This window comes from Chiloscyllium punctatum, chromosome 3 (genome assembly GCF_047496795.1).
Source record: "Chiloscyllium punctatum isolate Juve2018m chromosome 3, sChiPun1.3, whole genome shotgun sequence".
In the NCBI taxonomy this organism is placed as follows: domain Eukaryota; kingdom Metazoa; phylum Chordata; class Chondrichthyes; order Orectolobiformes; family Hemiscylliidae; genus Chiloscyllium; species Chiloscyllium punctatum.
This window is the reverse complement of record NC_092741.1, coordinates 132,302,393-132,319,767: the sequence shown is the minus strand read 5'-3', so window position 1 is coordinate 132,319,767 and position 17,375 is coordinate 132,302,393. Positions and strand designations below refer to the sequence as shown.

At 38.9% G+C, this 17,375-nt stretch overlaps 1 protein-coding gene across 3 annotated transcripts; it reads right to left on the bottom strand.

Annotated features, from left to right (window-relative positions):
* Positions 1-531: 531 nt before the first annotated feature.
* Positions 532-17,258, bottom strand: erich1 (glutamate rich 1). Of its 3 annotated transcripts, none has more exons than XM_072560824.1 (5): positions 17,126-17,258; positions 15,646-15,728; positions 8,969-9,106; positions 4,884-5,012; positions 532-3,123 (listed from the first exon to the last, which is right to left on the bottom strand). In XM_072560824.1, exons 2-5 carry the CDS (start codon positions 15,653-15,655, stop codon positions 2,774-2,776), a joined length of 627 nt encoding a protein of 208 aa, XP_072416925.1. In that variant the 5' UTR covers positions 15,656-15,728; positions 17,126-17,258; the 3' UTR covers positions 532-2,773. The 3 variants fall into 3 exon arrangements, with proteins under 3 accessions (XP_072416925.1, XP_072416930.1, XP_072416917.1); XM_072560829.1 differs by having other exon boundaries at positions 15,646-15,731; positions 17,126-17,257; XM_072560816.1 differs by lacking the exon at positions 15,646-15,728 and having other exon boundaries at positions 17,126-17,257.
* Positions 17,259-17,375: the final 117 nt, after the last annotated feature.

The window sequence follows — 17,375 nt, the reverse complement described above, 5'->3', positions numbered from 1 at the left end:
CTACTGGATTAGTTTTGAGCAGACTAAGTCTGAAACCGTTGCTTTTATTGATAAAATGAAAGGCAAAATCTGACCTGTTACAGCATGAGAATTAAGTAACATTGATGACATCCTGACGCTGCCCCATTCTCTATACATCACTGACAAGGGGCAAACAAGACATTTCACTATATGTATTTAAGGTTTACAGATGGATTTTGTACAGCTAACGCTTTATGGTATATTTCTGCATCTCCATCCATCTTTCTTTGTAAAGTTGGGATACCTCTGGCAACATAGTGAATTTTACTCTATCTTCAAATGATTCAGCTATTACTGCCTTATTAGGTATACATATCGCTGGTTGTTGCAAGGATCAGTAATAATAGGAGTAACAGGATTATGCAGCATATATGGAAACTTTTAGTGGGAAGTCTAGTCGAGAAAGAACCCTGGAAACATGGAAGGCCATTAAAATTTAGAATACTTGGTTAATATCTCATTTGCATGGGAATGAGATGCTAAATGAAAAACTGCACCATTACAACAATGACCAAGCCTCAAAAGTATTTATTTGGCTTCAAGATACTTGTTACACACCAAGATTGTGTAAAGTGCTACATAAATGCAAGATTTATTAAATATAACAACAGCTACAGAACACAGTATTCTAAACTAAATCTTGCAGCAATAACATTTAAGACCATTACCTGTACAACAGAAGAGCTTACAACCATATAATGGGTCAGATCACCTTGAATAAGAGACACCGATTTCTGAATGGAACAATGAATCCTCTTGTCCGTCCTTTTCTTATGTCTTAATATTTAAATGTTTTATTATCTCTAAAATGTCTGCCAAAGGCACTGGACAATTTGCTTTCTTCGTGCTTTTTAAAAACTCAGTTAAAACTTCAACTATATCAATTTTAAGTATAAGGAGACCAATCTAGAAGTCTTACTGATGGAAAATTAAAGTAATTCTATTTAATTGGTGTGCATCAGTGGACAGAACTACACTGACAATATTTATTATTTACTATTTTCTTCAATCTCTGTCAGAAGATGAAATGTACAATATCTGGCATCAAACTCCCATTGTTCTTTCAGACTTGAATAAGCAGATGCTGAGAAGGTATTCACCCTGAGTGGAGAGCGTGAAACTAGGGATCATAGTCTCAGAATAAGCAGTCAACATTTATAATAGACACACAGAAGAATCAGAGTTTACCAATTGAATGGTTTGAAATCGGAAATACAAAGAAACTAAGAGACAATATTTTAATAAGGTCAGCCTTATTTCACTGTCAATGCGAAACTAATAGCTCCCCATTTCACAAACTCTATTTCAATAAAGGCTTGTTGCTGCACAAGTGCTCCTCTCTATTGAAAACCCAACATAAATCAAAATATCTCCTACAAATTTTTTTTACCACGTGTGTAGGACTGGGAACAAAATCAGAAGGTAAATTAAATCTCAATTTCACTTGGATTTGTAAGGCTGCATTTCTTAGGAACCAATATTTGTCTAACAATACACTCAGCAAGTAGTGAACCATTCAAAGTTCATTTATTAGAATCCACTGCTCCTTAAATATTCTTCAAACACTTTGCATGAATTACTGAAAGTGGAAGTATAAGTACAGACCAGGAATCATCACAGCAATTACCTCGAATTCCTTCAAAGCAATTATAAATCTGTTAACATTGTGTAAAACAACAGCCACAGGCAATGGAGATGGAGAATGAGAAAGAGAGATAACTCCCTATTCAAAATTCTGCAGAACTTCATTCTTAATTTCCAAGATCAAAAATACAGTGCCAGTTTTAGAGTACAATAAAATTGAGCAATTTTGGAAGTTGGAACATAAATAATTGGTACTTTCTTTGAATATAAAAAGGCATCATCCACTGTACATCATCAAAACAAAGCTTCCTTAACATCAAGACAATAATTCTGTAGTTTCTAGAGACACAAGACAATGGGCATGGGCTCTGATTCACAATAGCTCAAATTTGGTTTCTAATTTCAAGCTGGTCACTTGTTGGTTGTCTGTATAAAAGTCCCAGCCACTGATTCTGGAATGATAGCAAAGAAGAACTAAGAGAAAAAAGAGCCAGATCATTCTTTTGCATTCCCAAAACAGCCACTGAATTTTCTAAAAAAAAATATTTTTTCTCCAATAACTTTGACTTTGGTGGTTACTTCTTGATTTGGTGATATTCATGTCAGGTGGAGGAACAGACTCAGGCAACATAACACAGTCTGTACATTAAATGAACGATTTCACAGTGTTCTAATTGTTCCAATGTTCATTTAACCTAGTTAACATAATGCTGTTTTTTATTTCATATGTCAGAGGAACACTTTGTACCTTTATAGGCTGCTAAGATTATTACAAACAAGGTCAGACACAGAAAAGACTTAATTTGACAGCTGGAAGCCAGATATTTATGTGTTTAAGAAATGGACATTTTCTCAAGCAACTGAACAAAAAAGGTGCTCACAACATCCAATCATTTTGCTTTCAACTTAAAGTAAAGCATAAATTTGAAGACAAAAGAAACTTTGTTTTATAAAAAGCATCCAGTTAGGCTGCAACTTTCTTCTAAGTTGCTGACTGAACTCTCATTACAGTAGATCCATCTCATCAAACTTAAAGGAGAAGCCAGATTTTTTAAAAGTAGGTTTTAGGAGGGCAGGGGCAATAAATGCCAGGAAAGATGGCGTTCCAGGTTATTATGTTAAGGAATGGCAGTAAAGCACCATCACCGAAACAATTCGTACACTGCATTTAAGAACTTAATAATCTCAAACTTTCTTCACTCTCAGCAACACCTTCTTCACTGCTGCCCTCTGCTGGTTGATACATGAATTCTACAGCTGTGGCTCGGGGTGCCAGCCCAGCAGCCTTCAACCTTTCTTTATGTCGTTTCTTTTTCAATTTTCTTTTCCTGTTTTTGGTTAATGCTTCTGCTCCAGACTTTGCAGAATCTAAATGCAGGGTGTTCTCGATGCCATTTTCAACATCTTCTGACTGTTGAAGCACAGAGGGCACATTTTTCTTGATGTGGTCAAGCAATGAGCTATTGAGTTTTCTTCTTCTCTTACGTTTTCTTGGAAATTTTTGTGAAAAATCTTCTTCTGTAATTGAAAATGCTTTAGTTGAAATAGATAACCTCAAAAAATGAATAACTGTCTATTGCCAGATTACAAAACATTTGACTGTACTTAATGTTTGCAGATACCAGAAATAAACTTTATACATAATAAATATATTATAATATGCAACATGCAGGTCAGAGACATTTTCTTGATTTACATACTTTTAATTTAGATATATTAATATATCCTGGACTGTACTGCAGATCAGCAGGACCTTGTGCTTGACTTTGAAGGCAACAGGAACAGGATAGATTCATAGGGTGGTTAACCACATATCTGATGCTTATCACTATGTTATGACACATAATATACAAAGTTTGAGAAGTTGCAGAGAAGGTTCCCCATGACGCTATCTGGGCCAGAACATTTCAGTTATAATACTTCATTGCCAAGATTTGCTTTTGAGTAGCGAAATCGAAAAGGAATTGAGTAGAGAAGCCGAGGAGGAGAGAGAGGGCAGGCATGCATGCACAATAGAAAGTGCAAGAAGAAACAGGACCCAATTGAGGTATATAAAACTATAAAGGGCATAGATAGGGAGAGGAATTAATCTATAGGAATTAACTTTTCCCTTCGAAAGGGTTCAATCACTCAGGGGTATTTCACCAAGAGGGTGCAGAGTATATGGAGCTCATTGCCTGAAACAGTAGTTGAAGTAGCAACGATTCCAATATTTACAACTTATGCTCTGAATTCATCTTTTGCAATCTCCCTCTTTCTTAATAGTGAAAAAACGTATTGATCTCAACACTGATTATGAAATCAATGAGATGAACATTCATGTACTTTACGGCACTGAAAACTGGTATGAAACATAAAATTTTAATATAGGAAGAAACAAGATACTCAATGGGACAAATTAAGTACCTAATAAAATATGTGAAAGATGGCTGGACACTTGAACAGGCTTAAGCTTCACAAAGAACCAACTCTGGATAATTATAAGCATTTACTACAGAGATGCCCAATGTTCCAATGCAGGAACCCAATTCACTGAAACAAGACAAAAAGGGCTGCTCTTTTTGGACGATAAATTTTTAAAAAAAATTAATATTTGTTACCCAACACATCTCTGAGATATAAATTTGTTTGAGTGAGCTGCAGACACCTGACATCACTATTTGCAGGTAAGGCCATGACTTAGTGATATTATCACTAGACTATTAAGCCAGAGACACAAATAATGTTATAGGAAACAGACTCAAATCCTGCCACAGCAAATAATAAGAATTTAAAATACAATAAAAATCTGGGATTAAGTGCTTAATGATGACCACAAAATCACTATCAACTGTCAGGAAAAACCCATGTGTTCACCAACATCCTTTAGGGAAGGAAATCTGTCAGCCTTACCCAGCCTCGCCTAGTTGCAATTCCAGAGCCACAGCAATGCAGTTGACTCTCAACTGCCCCTCCAGGCGATTAGTGATGTGCAATAAATATTGGCCTGCCTAGTGATGCCTACATGCTGTGAATGGTTTAAATAATCGCTGCTTGTTTTTAAAAAATGTTTTGAAAAAGAAAAAACTGATGCCATTACATAAACAAAGAAGGCAAATGTTGGAAATCTGTTATAAAAATTAGCAGCATTGGCTGAGAAAAATTAGACTGTGCAGGGTCAGACTATTCTAACAAAGGGTCACTGGACTTCAAACATTAACTCTGCTTCTTTCAACAGATCCTGCCAGAATAGCTGTGTTTCTCCAGGACTCTTTCTTTGAAACTGATGCTATTCTTACCTTCCGATTGTTCACTTGAATCTTGAGATTCATACTGTTCATTTAATCTAGTTGAGCACACTTCATTCCCAGAAGGCGGCAGGCTCACTGTATAGACTTTCTTGTTTACGGGCCTAATTTGTGCATTGCCTATGTGAAAGATTGCAACACCTTTATGTAGTAATTTCTTTATATTAGTACTTTAAATTACATTTTGCTTAAATAACTATGAATTTACAGTATTTATCTAGATTTGCATTCAATATCGATTTAAATCCAACGCTCTCAGTCCTGCATCAACTGTCCCCTTTCTCATATTTGTCCACTGTGCTTTAAATTAGATGCCTGAACCTTTCCCTATGCTCTATCCTATTACTTGCCCTGGAAACTTCTAAGAACTTCTGCTAAACCCTCTCATCTGTACAGCTATCTCCTTCCCCAGTACTACTGCCAATGCCTCATGAATTCTTACCTGTTCATCACACACCAATTTTTGAGAATGCGTTTACCTCTTTAATCTTGTTGACTCTGTTCCAAATTGCTTGTGGCTCAGTATCGTTTTGGTACCGCTTTTCTATTTAACCCAAGATGCTCATACTCCAACTGGATCTTTCTTCACCCACTCCAAGCTCGTCAGCAGCCCAGATGACATATTGTGAACTTGGGCTCCAGGGAGGTAAGACAGCCTTCAGGACTCTTGATCCTGGCCTCAGAGAACAGCATCAAATACGCTAAGTATACTATCCTTGATTACAAGTACATTTCTCTTTTCTCTCCCCTCTTGAATGGCTCCTTGTATCATGGACTATGGGCAGTTTGCTCATTCTCCATACAACCCCTGGAAGGGGGTAAACAGGGAACAGGAATCTCAAACTTATTAGACAAGCACAAGGGCTGACATTATCTCCGGATTCATTCTCCTTTTCTACAGATTTACAGTACTTTTCTAATATCTAGACACATGACTATTTTTGATCAATTGTCTTCAACTTCAGCTGTTCAAATATTCCTTTTTCATACAGTGTTTTGAGTTTCTCCAGCAAGTGTCCTTTGTTTTTCTGTTCCAACATTGAATGTTGTTTGCCATTCCCCAAATGTTCCCTTCCCTTTAAACTGACTACAAGTACCACTTCAATACACTGAATAAGATTAAGCATTGTATGTTTACTTTTCAACCAAATGCACACTGTCAAAGAAAATCACCCTGAAGCCATTGCAAAATAAACCTAACCTTGGTCACATAAGATCCATAACCATTTTTACTACACTCCCTATTTTTGGATTCTTAAAATTTAACAATTATAATTTACAGATCCTGAACCAATTCATCCAGAAATGTCAATACTCTTTCCCACTGTTGGCAGATCTATTATTCTTTTTTTTCTACCAAACACAAAGAACTACTATATATCTTCTTACTCTATTCTATTTGAAACTTTTGCAACTAGGAATACTTAGACAAAAACTACTTTTTCGTACCAGCTGGTAAATTCTATTATTTAAATAAAAGATTTGTTCTGATTTTTTTCTTTATTATCACTTTGCCTTTAATTCTGCTTTTATATTTACATTTTTAATTTTTTTAAACATTCTTATTCTATTTACTTTGTTTTAAATACTCTCTCTGCTTGCTATCAATATACCTAAAGGCTTATTTTCACTTCCAAGCTACCCATATTGCTTACCAGTGCCTCTTTCCCATCAACTGTTGCATTAACTTAATACCTCCTGCGCCACAACACCAATTATCTTTTTCCTGCAAAAATACTGGTTCTAACTGTGGTGTGTCAGAAATTTAAAGCGTTCTGTCCTCTCACTTGGTTTCAAGCTGCACATTTACTTTCCTAACCTGGTTCGTCTTGCACTAGTTAGAATGCAAAATTGATATTACTCTTCACTAGATTACTATTCGACTATTATGCTAACTATTGGGGCTGCTTATGTTTGCAAGCAGCACAAATTGGATGAATATGATTTTCAGTTAGCTCAGAACAGCTTGTTTAGAGTGGTTTCAAATTAAACCATAAGTTAGGACAAATATAGCTTTGTACATAGAATATATCCAAGGTAACAAAATTAAACAAGCAGTGTGGTTTTTATACAGAGACAAGTGGCTATGGACACACTAAAGTATGCTGATAGAACAATTCCATATCTGATTTACCGTCTGTGATCCATCACAAAAAGATTTACTAGTTTTGATTTCCAGATAATCAAAGTTATAGATTTTGAATTTGTTACATATTTTGAATATATATACACATGTAACCTTAAAAGAAACCCACAATAAGCACGAAAGCGATTCCACTAAAAAATCTTATGGAAAAGGCAGCCTAAGACAGTAAGGGCCCCCACACTACTAGCAGGGAGGGCTGAATTGCAGGTGCAGGAGTCAGTGGTATTGGAATATGGATAAATACAGCATGCTTTGTGAAAATCCCAAGGATAGAGATAAAGGCGTCTTATAAACTTCATGAGATCATGGAAGACCAAGGGTTGCCCATAAGGCTGCCCATCACTGATCACAGAGTCACATGATTAATTTGATTGCACGTGTAATTAATTAATAAAATGATTGCTCTGTAATTGCCAAATGTGGTCTGAAAACAAATGTATACAAGTATATATCGTTCCTTTGTTCATTGAAGAAGCTTACAACTCCCAAAGGTTTCTTTCCACCCGTGCAATTTCAAAAAGTTCTTTGATGCTGGAAGTGGACTCTGGATGTCGAGTGATTTATTTAGTCATTCTGTCCAATACTAACGAATGACCTTTTTGGAACTTTTTTTTAATCTGGGTCCTAATCTTTCATACACTGTTGGCTCTGGTCATCACTATGATTTCTGATTGATCACCTTCTCTCTCTAAAGGCCCATACACCCATTTGTTTATATTCAGATTGTTGGAAGGCAACAGATGGTGCTCAGGGTCACCATTGAAGTGGAGTCACCATAGTCCTAAAGGACCACCAGCTGTTCCTTGATTAGAGTCAAGGTTGGTGATGAATTTCATCCGAGGGTTACAATGCTCAAATGTGGGGAGGCTGTTGAGGGGACTTCATGGTGGCCTTAGCTTGTACAGAAAATTAACTCATGCTGTTGGCATCTTAAACAGCTGTGCAGACAACCGAGTTAACAAAACCCCTCTTCAAGATTAAATCAAGAATAGGTCATCAATTTTGTTCAACATTCAGCAGCGCTCCTGAATTTCTATCTTTGAGGAATTGTTTTAAACACTAAAATTGCCTATTTGTAGCTACTAACAAACTATTGACTTTGTAACAAGTATTTAGTACAGTACTAACATTTAAAGATAACACTCTCAGGAGTCTCTTGCACTTCCTTTACTTTCATCTTCTCAGAAGATTAATTAGATTAGATTCCCTACAATGTGGAAACAGGCCCTTCAATCCAACAAGTGCACAGTGAACCTCCAAAGAGCAACCCACCCAAACCCATTACCCTACATTTACCCCTGACTAATGCACCTAACACTACGGGCAATTTAGCATGGCCACTTCATTTAACTTGCACATCTTTGGACTGTGCTCAGTTTTTATTCCCCATTACTGGCAGTCTGGTCTCGACCAGTTCTTGGGAATATTTTATCTAAAAACCATACCCATTTTCCAAACATAATTTTAAGATTGAGTGAATAAACTTTGAATATACTTCCCACAAATACAATCAATATAGTAGCTCAAATCATTCAAAAATCAAGCTGTTTTCATAATACATATTAAGTTTAACATATAGAAATTAATTTCTTTATACAAGTCTAAACAGTGGGTCCACCATATACATTGAAAGCTTGTGTTGATTATGAAGTTGACAGATAACTATTTATCCATTTTTTTTACTCTGCTGTTTTAAATTTCAATCAGCAGTTCCATCAAGATACATGTGTTATATGTGCTGGAATATTAACAACTAAATTGGAAAACTGCTGGGCCACAATAGACCAGCTTGCATCGAAAGGGTTGTGGTGTCTCAGCAGTGCTGTCAAGTAAACCTCAGTTGCAAAATAGTGAAACACATTAATGGTACTGTACACAAAGGGGTCAACCATAGTTCATTTGTTTTGTGAAATATTTTCCATCTAGTTACCTTTTGAATCACCAGTACTTTTGCTTCTTTCCTTCTCCTGTTCTTTTTCTGCCCTAAAGGTTGTTGTCAGGGCTTCCGGTATTTTCCTTTCAGGAGGTGGTGAAGAATATAGTTTCTTCAACACCTTTTGTTCAAATACTGTATGGGAAAAGAAGCTACAATCATTAAGTAAATATCAATATATATATATTTATTCAAAACCAAAATCAATAATAGCTTTGGAGAAAATCAAAAGCATCCCAGATTATTTAACACCTAGGTGTCAAAAGTCATTGGTAGCCAAATGATATTGCTAAAAATCCAGAAGGGCAATACTATCACTCCGGTGCTACCTCAAGCCAAATTTTACAAGTTGTCCAAAAGGTGTATTTGACCATCTTAGACATACATTTATTGAGCTTATAATGTCCAGAGTGTTTGGAGTTCAGAGGCAGTCCTATATTTGAATAGGTTTGAGGTCTATCTGTCTAAAGCTTATACAAAACAGTTGGATTAACAATTTGAGATCACAAGTGCTGTTTTAGCATTCATTGAATTCAAAACTGGCAAGCAAGCAACTCTAGAGGGCTTGAAGTCATCAGAATACAAGTGCACTTTGATTAGCATAGTAAATTTATAAAAGGAGCAGTGACACTCATATCTAATGTATGTCAAGCACAATTACATCAGACTTCCATATCGTTGGATATCTGGTACTGAAAACCAGATGCACAAAGTACCTACTTCATGCGCATGGCAGATGATTCATCATACATCTATTATCCTTGATGGATTTCAGGGTAACAAAAAAATCTAAAACATTTTCTCTTCTCCAGTTATTCAAAATTTGTCCATTATGGTTACGCATTGAGTAACTTATTTGAGAAAAAAGGAAAATTATTTTAATTTCAAAAATATTTAGTGTTCTAGGGTTAGAACATTAAAATGCTACATTGAATACAATGGCTGCTAAAGCAAACAAAGAAGTCAATGTTAAATAACAGATGGTGATGTAAACTTGATCTACATGGTGTTTAGGAAGGAAAAGACTGTACATGGTTTGCAATAGATTAGATTAGATTAGATTACTTACAGTGTGGAAACAGGCCCTTCGGCCCAACAAGTCCACACCGCCCCGCCGAAGCGCAACCCACCCATACCCCTACATCTACCCCTTACCTAACACTACGGGCAATTTAGCATGGCCAATTCACCTAACCTGCACATCTTTGGACTGTGGGAGGAAACCGGAGCACCCGGAGGAAACCCACGCAGACACGGGGAGAACGTGCAAACTCCACACAGTCAGTCGCCTGAGGCGGGAACTGAACCCGGATCTCTGGCGCTGTGAGGCAGCAGTGCTAACCACTATGCCACCGGTTGCTAGCCTTTATAGTGAGAAAAATAATCGTTTGGTTTGCTTAACAGTCATTACAACGATGCAAAACTGATAAGTGAACAAGTTAAGCTAAGGCAGCAGAATAAAGAGGAAGAAATGTGGAAAATTAAGATTTCAAAGGAAGTATGAGTGACAAATTACATCCTAGGAAATGATAGACTACTAAATAGTCCAACTCCTGACTAACTATACAATGAAATCAGACTGCATTTATTTCCCACCCTTAATTGCCCAGAGGGCGATTAACACATTGCTGTGGATCTGGAGCCACATGTAGGCCAGACCGGGTAAGGTTGGCAGTTTCCTTCCCTAAAGGACATTAGTGAACCAGGTGGGTTTTTTTTTCCAACAATCCATTCTTAATTTCAGATTTTTACTGAATTCAAATTTCACCAGCTGATGTGGTGGGATTGGAACCCAGGTCCCCTGAACATTACCTGGGTTTCTGAATTAACAATAATACCTCTGGGTCATTGCCTCCCCGGAAATTTATCTGCTCCCCAACTGACATTCTTTCCTAGTATCCAGGTAACGCCTACGTACGAGGCACCTTATCATCACACATGTCTAATGCACTTGTGGTTTGACAGCAGCTTCAAATTTCAAAATACAGCAACTGACAGCTATTGAAAAGTGGCATGTACAATGCTACAAAAGAACTGTCAGAATGGAAGTACATCTACACATTGCTGAGGGAGCACTGAGCAGAATTTTCTCTCAGAAATGTAGAGCTTTTGGAAATAAAGGAAGGCCAGAGCAGCAGTCTATGTGAGATTGCCACTTCTCAAAATCCAGATGAAAATTCATTCTCATATGGTATATATTTCACAGAAAGTAGTTATAGCACAGAATATCTACTTCAGTGCTTTACCTGAGGGGATCCCAAATTAATTCTACTATCTAGAGAATTTATTCATTGTCCTGCTCCAGAAATTAAATTATGTAGGCTGGAAAGGAATTTAATAGAAAGAAAACTCAGAGCATACACTGATTAAAAAGCTGCAGGAAAATAAATTGTTAAAAGTTAATGTGGTATAAGCAGCTATTTGATATAAATTAGTTACATTGCCATAAAACCATATCATGAATATTTTGGCAAGGCGGCTAAAAGATCATTGCCAATTGCATTTTTATAGCACCTTTAATACATTGTTCTAAAGCTCTGCTTTAATGAATAAAATTTGACACCAAGCCACCTGAAGCAACATTACAGAAAACGTTGAATGTTTAGTCATAGGTAAGTTTTTGTCATTTGCTTACTGGATGCAGGCACTTTTATTGCCTATTTCCAACTGCCCTTGAGAAGGTGGTGCCTTCATGAGTTGCTGCTAGAGTTGAGGTAAGGGGTAAGATATAAACAGTGCTGTTAAGGAGGGAGTTCTAGGATTTAGAACCAGCCACAGTGAAGGAGCAGTGTTTTAGTTTTAAGACAGAATAGGTGTTTGCCTCAGAGGGGAACTTGCAGGTAATGATGCTCACATGCATCTGCTGCCCAGATCATTCTAAGTAGTTGAGATCATGGGTTTGAAAGGTGCTCTAAATGGAATCTTGGTCAGATATTGAACCATATAGATGGTGTATGATGTCAAATCAAATGTGCTACTTTGTTATGCATAACACCAAACTTTCAATGTTTCTGGAACTACACTTAAGCAGGCAGGCAGAAAATATTATTTCACAATCCTGTACTGTGCCTAGTAGACAGTAGACTGATTTTGGGAAGTCAGGAGAGGAGTTACACACCACAAAGAATTTGAACCACTAACTTCATCATTTAAACAGCTGATCCAGTTCAGTTCATGGTTAATGGTAACTCAGGATCTTCAGGAGAGATTGAACAATAATAATGTCATTGTACATTAAGGGTCAATACTGGATTCTGGTCAGGGCATTTGCATAGCACAAATGTCATTTATCAGTCCAAGCCTGGATAGTGCCCTGATCTTTTTGTACAGGGATATAGGATGCATCAGTATCCGAGGATCTGTCCCTATCTAGGGGATATTTTGCAATAATATCCTGTGGTAGTGATGTTTGACCTCAAGAAAGCACAAACATCACCTTTTGTTCTAGGGATGAATCCAATGAGCAGAATTTTCATTGGTTTCAGTTTTTCCAAGGATCCCTGATGTAGTGATAATTTGGTCAAGTTGGATTTGACTTAATTTTTATAAACAAAGTACGTCCAATGTTGCGAGATAAATGCTAGTCATCTAATTATACTGGAACATGTTTTGAGTACTATTGCTGAAACATGTTGTCAGGTCTCAATATTTTGATATTACATGAATGAAGTGAAATGCCTGAAGGCTAGAATCTGTGATGGTGGAGGCTTCAAAAAGCAGAGTTGAAAAGTATGTTGCTGGAAAAGCACAGCCAGTCAGGCAGCACCCATACAGCAGGAGAGTCGACTTTGTGAGCATGATCTCTTCATCAGAATGAGGGGATGACCCAAAGGGTCTAAGAGATAAATGGGGGTGGGGGAAAGGTAACTGGGAAAGCGATAGGTAGGTAAAGGTGATGGTGATAAGTCGGAGAGGAGTTTGGAGCGGATAGGTGGGAAGGAAGATGGACAGGTAGGACAGTTCATGAGGGCGGTGCAGAGTTGGAAAGTTGGATCTGGGATAATTTTGGGGGGGGGGGGTGGAAAGAGGGAAATGAGGAACCCTGTGAAATTGATATTGATCCCATGTCATTGGACGGTTTCAAGGCAGAAAATGAGGCCTTCTTCCTTCAGGCGGATGGCTAGAATTTGACTGTGGAGGTGACCCAGGACTTGCATATCCTGGGCAGAATTGGGGAGTGGGGAAGGTGTTAAAGTGTTTGGCCACAGGGTAGTGGGGTTGTTTACTGTGTCTGTCCCAGAGATGTTCTCTGGAACGTTCTGCAAGTTGGAGCCCTGTCTTCCCAATGTAGAGGAGACCACATTAAGAGGCAACAGACACAGTACATGATGTGTGTGGAAGTACAGTTAAATCTCTGTTGGATGTGGAAGGATCCTTTGGGGCCTTGGACGGGGGTAATAGGGGAGGGGTGGGTGCAGGTTTTGAACTTCTTGTGGTGACAGGGGAAGGTGCCGGGAGTGGAGGGTGGGTTTGTAGTGGGCATGGACCTAACAAGGAAGTTGGCAGAGGGAATGGTCCCTGGTAGTAAGGGTTGAAAATGGCAGAGGATTATGCATTGTATACAAAAGCAGCCAAGATAGATTATTCATTCAACACTTCTGATTAACACTTTTTCTTGCCTTGTTTTTTGCACTGGGCTTCCCCATAACGGAGGGCAATGATATTCACACAGAATTCTCATCCTGTTAATTATTTAATTGTCAACCAGCATAGGATGACAGACCCAAGGGTCACAGGATCGTTTAGCTGTCTATTGCATGCTGCTTCCACTGACTGGCATGCAAGTAGTCCTCTGTTGTTAATTGACCAGGTGCTGCTTGCAGGCATGTTGTCCTACACTTTTTTTGACCCATGGTTCAATTAGTAAAGATTGGCTAATTCAGCACTAACATGCCCATCAACACTGAAGAAGCCAAGTACACCAATGCAAAGTACAAGGTTGAAACACTTGCAACCATCTTCAGTCTAGAACGTCAAGGGGATGTTCAATTTTGCTTTCCTAAAGTCCTTACAATTATAAATACCAATCTTCAGAAAATTAAGTTCACTGCTAATAAGCAACAGCCAACGGGCCTGAATAATGCAAAGTTCCTGAGAACATCTTGGGCTGTAGCATCGAATGCAAGCTCCAGAAATAGTCACAGCCGCCAGCAAACCATTCTAGTAAAATTACAGCATATGCGTCCACCAAACAAATGTAGAAAAGTGTCCAAGTATGTTCTGCCCACAAAATGGAGGGTAAATCCAAAGGAATCTACTAGTTAGCAGCTAATTATCTCAGTTCCTAAATGATAATTATGAGAATTCCTCACGGTAGTGACCAAGATCCAACGATCTTCATCAATTATCTCTCCAATACAAGAGGAGAGTGGGGATATTTGACTGAAGTGTTCCATTTCATTCTCAGCTCCTCAAACAAAACAATCTGAGCCTGCATGCAGTAAATCAAAACAACTTCAGGCTTGGGTTGATAAGTGAAAAGTTACAGCAAACTTTGTTTTAATCAACACATTACGGACCAACAATCTCAAACAGCAAAAATTATATACCCGATATACCAGAAGTTTACTGGATTATCGCGATCTCAGAGTAATCAGTTGAGAGTGAAAGTGAGAAGGCTTTCTGCTGGTAAGTTTTATTTAAGGGAAAGTTATATTATTATTTAAGTATAAGAGTGATGTGCATACACCTCTGAATTACGCTTCTATTACTTAGTGCGCATTTCTACGTTGATCATGTGGATCTCTTAATTAAGTTGAATACTCGATCAACCAGCACACTCAAAGTGCCGGTTAATATAAAGTTTGCTATAGAACATTACAGTGCAGTATAGGCCCTTTGGCCCTCAATGTTGCACCAACCTGTAGAACTGATCTGAAGCCTGTCTATCCTACACTATTCCATTTTCATCCATATGTTTATCCAATGAGCATTTAACTGCCCTTAAAGTTGGTGGGTCTACTAATGTTGCAAGCAGTCAATTCCATGCCCCTACTACTCTCTGAATAAAGAAACTACTTGATACCTGTCTTATATCTATCACCCCTAATTTAAAGCTATGTGTCCTCGTGCTAGCCAGCACCATCCAGTGGCTCGGTGGTTAGCACTGCTGTCTCACAGCGCCAGGGACTTGGGTTTGATTCCAGCCTCAGGAGACCGTCTGTGTGGAGTTTGCACGTTCTTCCTGTGTCTGTGGGGTTTCCTCCAAGAGCTCCGGTTTCTTCCCACAGTCCAAAGATGTGCAGGTTAGGTGTAGTGGCCATGCTAAATTGTCCATAGTGTTCAGGGACATGTACGTTAGGTGCATTAGTCAGGGGTAAATATACGGTATAGAAAGGGGACTGGTGGGCGACTCTTCGGAGGGTCAGTGTGGATTGTTGGGCCAAAGGGCCTGTTGCCATACATTAGGGATTCTTTTAAAAAAATGACAACATTGTCTTTTTCCAATGTGAATACTGACGAAAAATATTCAATTAGCGCTTCCCCTATGTCCTCGGACTCCACACACAACTTCCAAATACTTTATATAAACTTCATCCAAGTATTGGACAATGATCATTTCCAATTGAAGAGAATATTAACATCTGTCCTTGGCACTCAATGTAATTACCATTGTTGAGTCGTCTATCAGAATCATGGACATTATTATTGAAGAGAAACTTAACTGGACTAACCTCTTATCATTGCTGCAACCAGATCAAGCTGGGGATTCTGCAGTGATTAATTTACCTCCTGACTCTCCAAAGGTTGTTCACATCTACTAGGTAAAAGTCAGAGATTGAATTATTTCCACTTCATTTGGATGAATACAATTCTGACAATGCAACATCTACAGTCCACTTGATTGCCATTATGATGTATGTGGCAATATGCATTATCTAAAGCTTCACTTCAACAACTTCACAAGGCTCCTGACAGCATCTTCCAAATAGGTGACCTCTATCACCTTGCAGGTCAAAGGCAGATGATAGACAGACACACCGCCGCATGCAAGTGGCCCCTCCAATGCAACTCCATCCTCCCTATATACACACATCTAATACTTAAACGTTGATAGTTTCTGCCTCTAACAACCCTACAGTGACTTCCAGATTCCCTATACCTTCGTTGTTTCTTTTAAATCTCCAACCCCCTATCTTAAATCTCTGACCCATGGTCATTGATCTCTCCACCAAGAGGAAAGATTTCTTCCTATCTACCCTGTCTATGCCCTCCATAGTTTTATACGTCTCAATCATATTCCCCATACTCCAAAAGACTCCTCTGCTCGAAGGAAAACAAACCCAGTCTATCCGATGTCTTCATAATTAAAACTCTGCAGCCCGATCAACATTCTGGTAAATCACCTGTACGCTGTGTGAGTAACATCCGTCTTATAACATGGATTCCAACTGCCTAACTTATAACGTGCCTAACCAACGTAATACACAGTTCCAGCATCACTTTTCTGCTTTTAAACTCTGTGCCTTGGCTAATCGAGACAGGTATTCCATGTACGTTGTTAACCCGTAATCCACCCCGTCCTACTCCACTCAAGAGACTCCACAGGACATGCATACCTCGGGTCCCTCTGATCCTTAGTGCTTCCCTGCGTCCTAGCGAGAGAGAAAGTCAATATTTTGGGAGTGAAATTTGGTCTGTGGACTGAATAGTGACTTCTTGTCTTCCCAAGATTTAACTGCGGCGGACTCAATTCTGGAATTGGACGTCAGGCAGTCAAGACACACCACGATGGGAGCCCAAAATCGTTCTGGAAAGGCAAGCTCTCCCTCCCCAGGGGAAAAAAAAATACTCAAAACCCTGAATTGTTTAAAGCGGAAGTTGATGGAGAAAAATTAGCAGAATCTTTGGTGAGAGAAACCAGAATTAAGTTTTCCGGATCAATGTGCGAAAAGGTCTGATAAGACCATGACCGTTCTCGCTTCCCCACAGATGGCCGCCAGAGCCGCTCAGCATTTTGTTTTCATGGTAGATTATTTTCAGCTACTGCGAGGCTGTTGCCGCCTCGGGGGAAAGGAAATGGGTCAATCAGGCGTTCGCTAGCAGGAGTCAATCGTTAAAGACTGTCTATCTGCACACGCTATGGTCGGGGTTTAATCCCCACCTCCTCCAGTGCCCGAAACCTCGAACTGCCAACTCTAGACCGTCCCTTACCACGCCGCCTGTCCACCATCACATCCCGCTCGAATTCCACTTATTTCAAATCGTCCGCTCGCGCTCCGTCCGTTAAACCGTCTTTCAGTAGGTCAACCCTCTCCCAGGGCACCACAAACTACACGTCAATCAGCGGCTGGGAGGCGGAGTCTGATGGATCATCGGCTTTCCATTGGCCGTCCGAGGTCAGAAGGGGTGGGAGACCCACCTTACGCATTACATCCGTCCGAGACTGCCTCGTGCCCACCCA

Bases quoted from the DNA above. Each gene is read 5' to 3' on its own strand.
- erich1 (XM_072560816.1), bottom strand. The intron at 5,013-8,968 runs GTAACTAGATGG...TCTTTCACATAG, and splicing joins AAGTACTGGTGATTCAAAAG to GCAATGCACAAATTAGGCCC. The intron at 3,124-4,883 runs GTAAGAATAGCA...TTTCAATTACAG, and splicing joins TTCAAGTGAACAATCGGAAG to AAGAAGATTTTTCACAAAAA.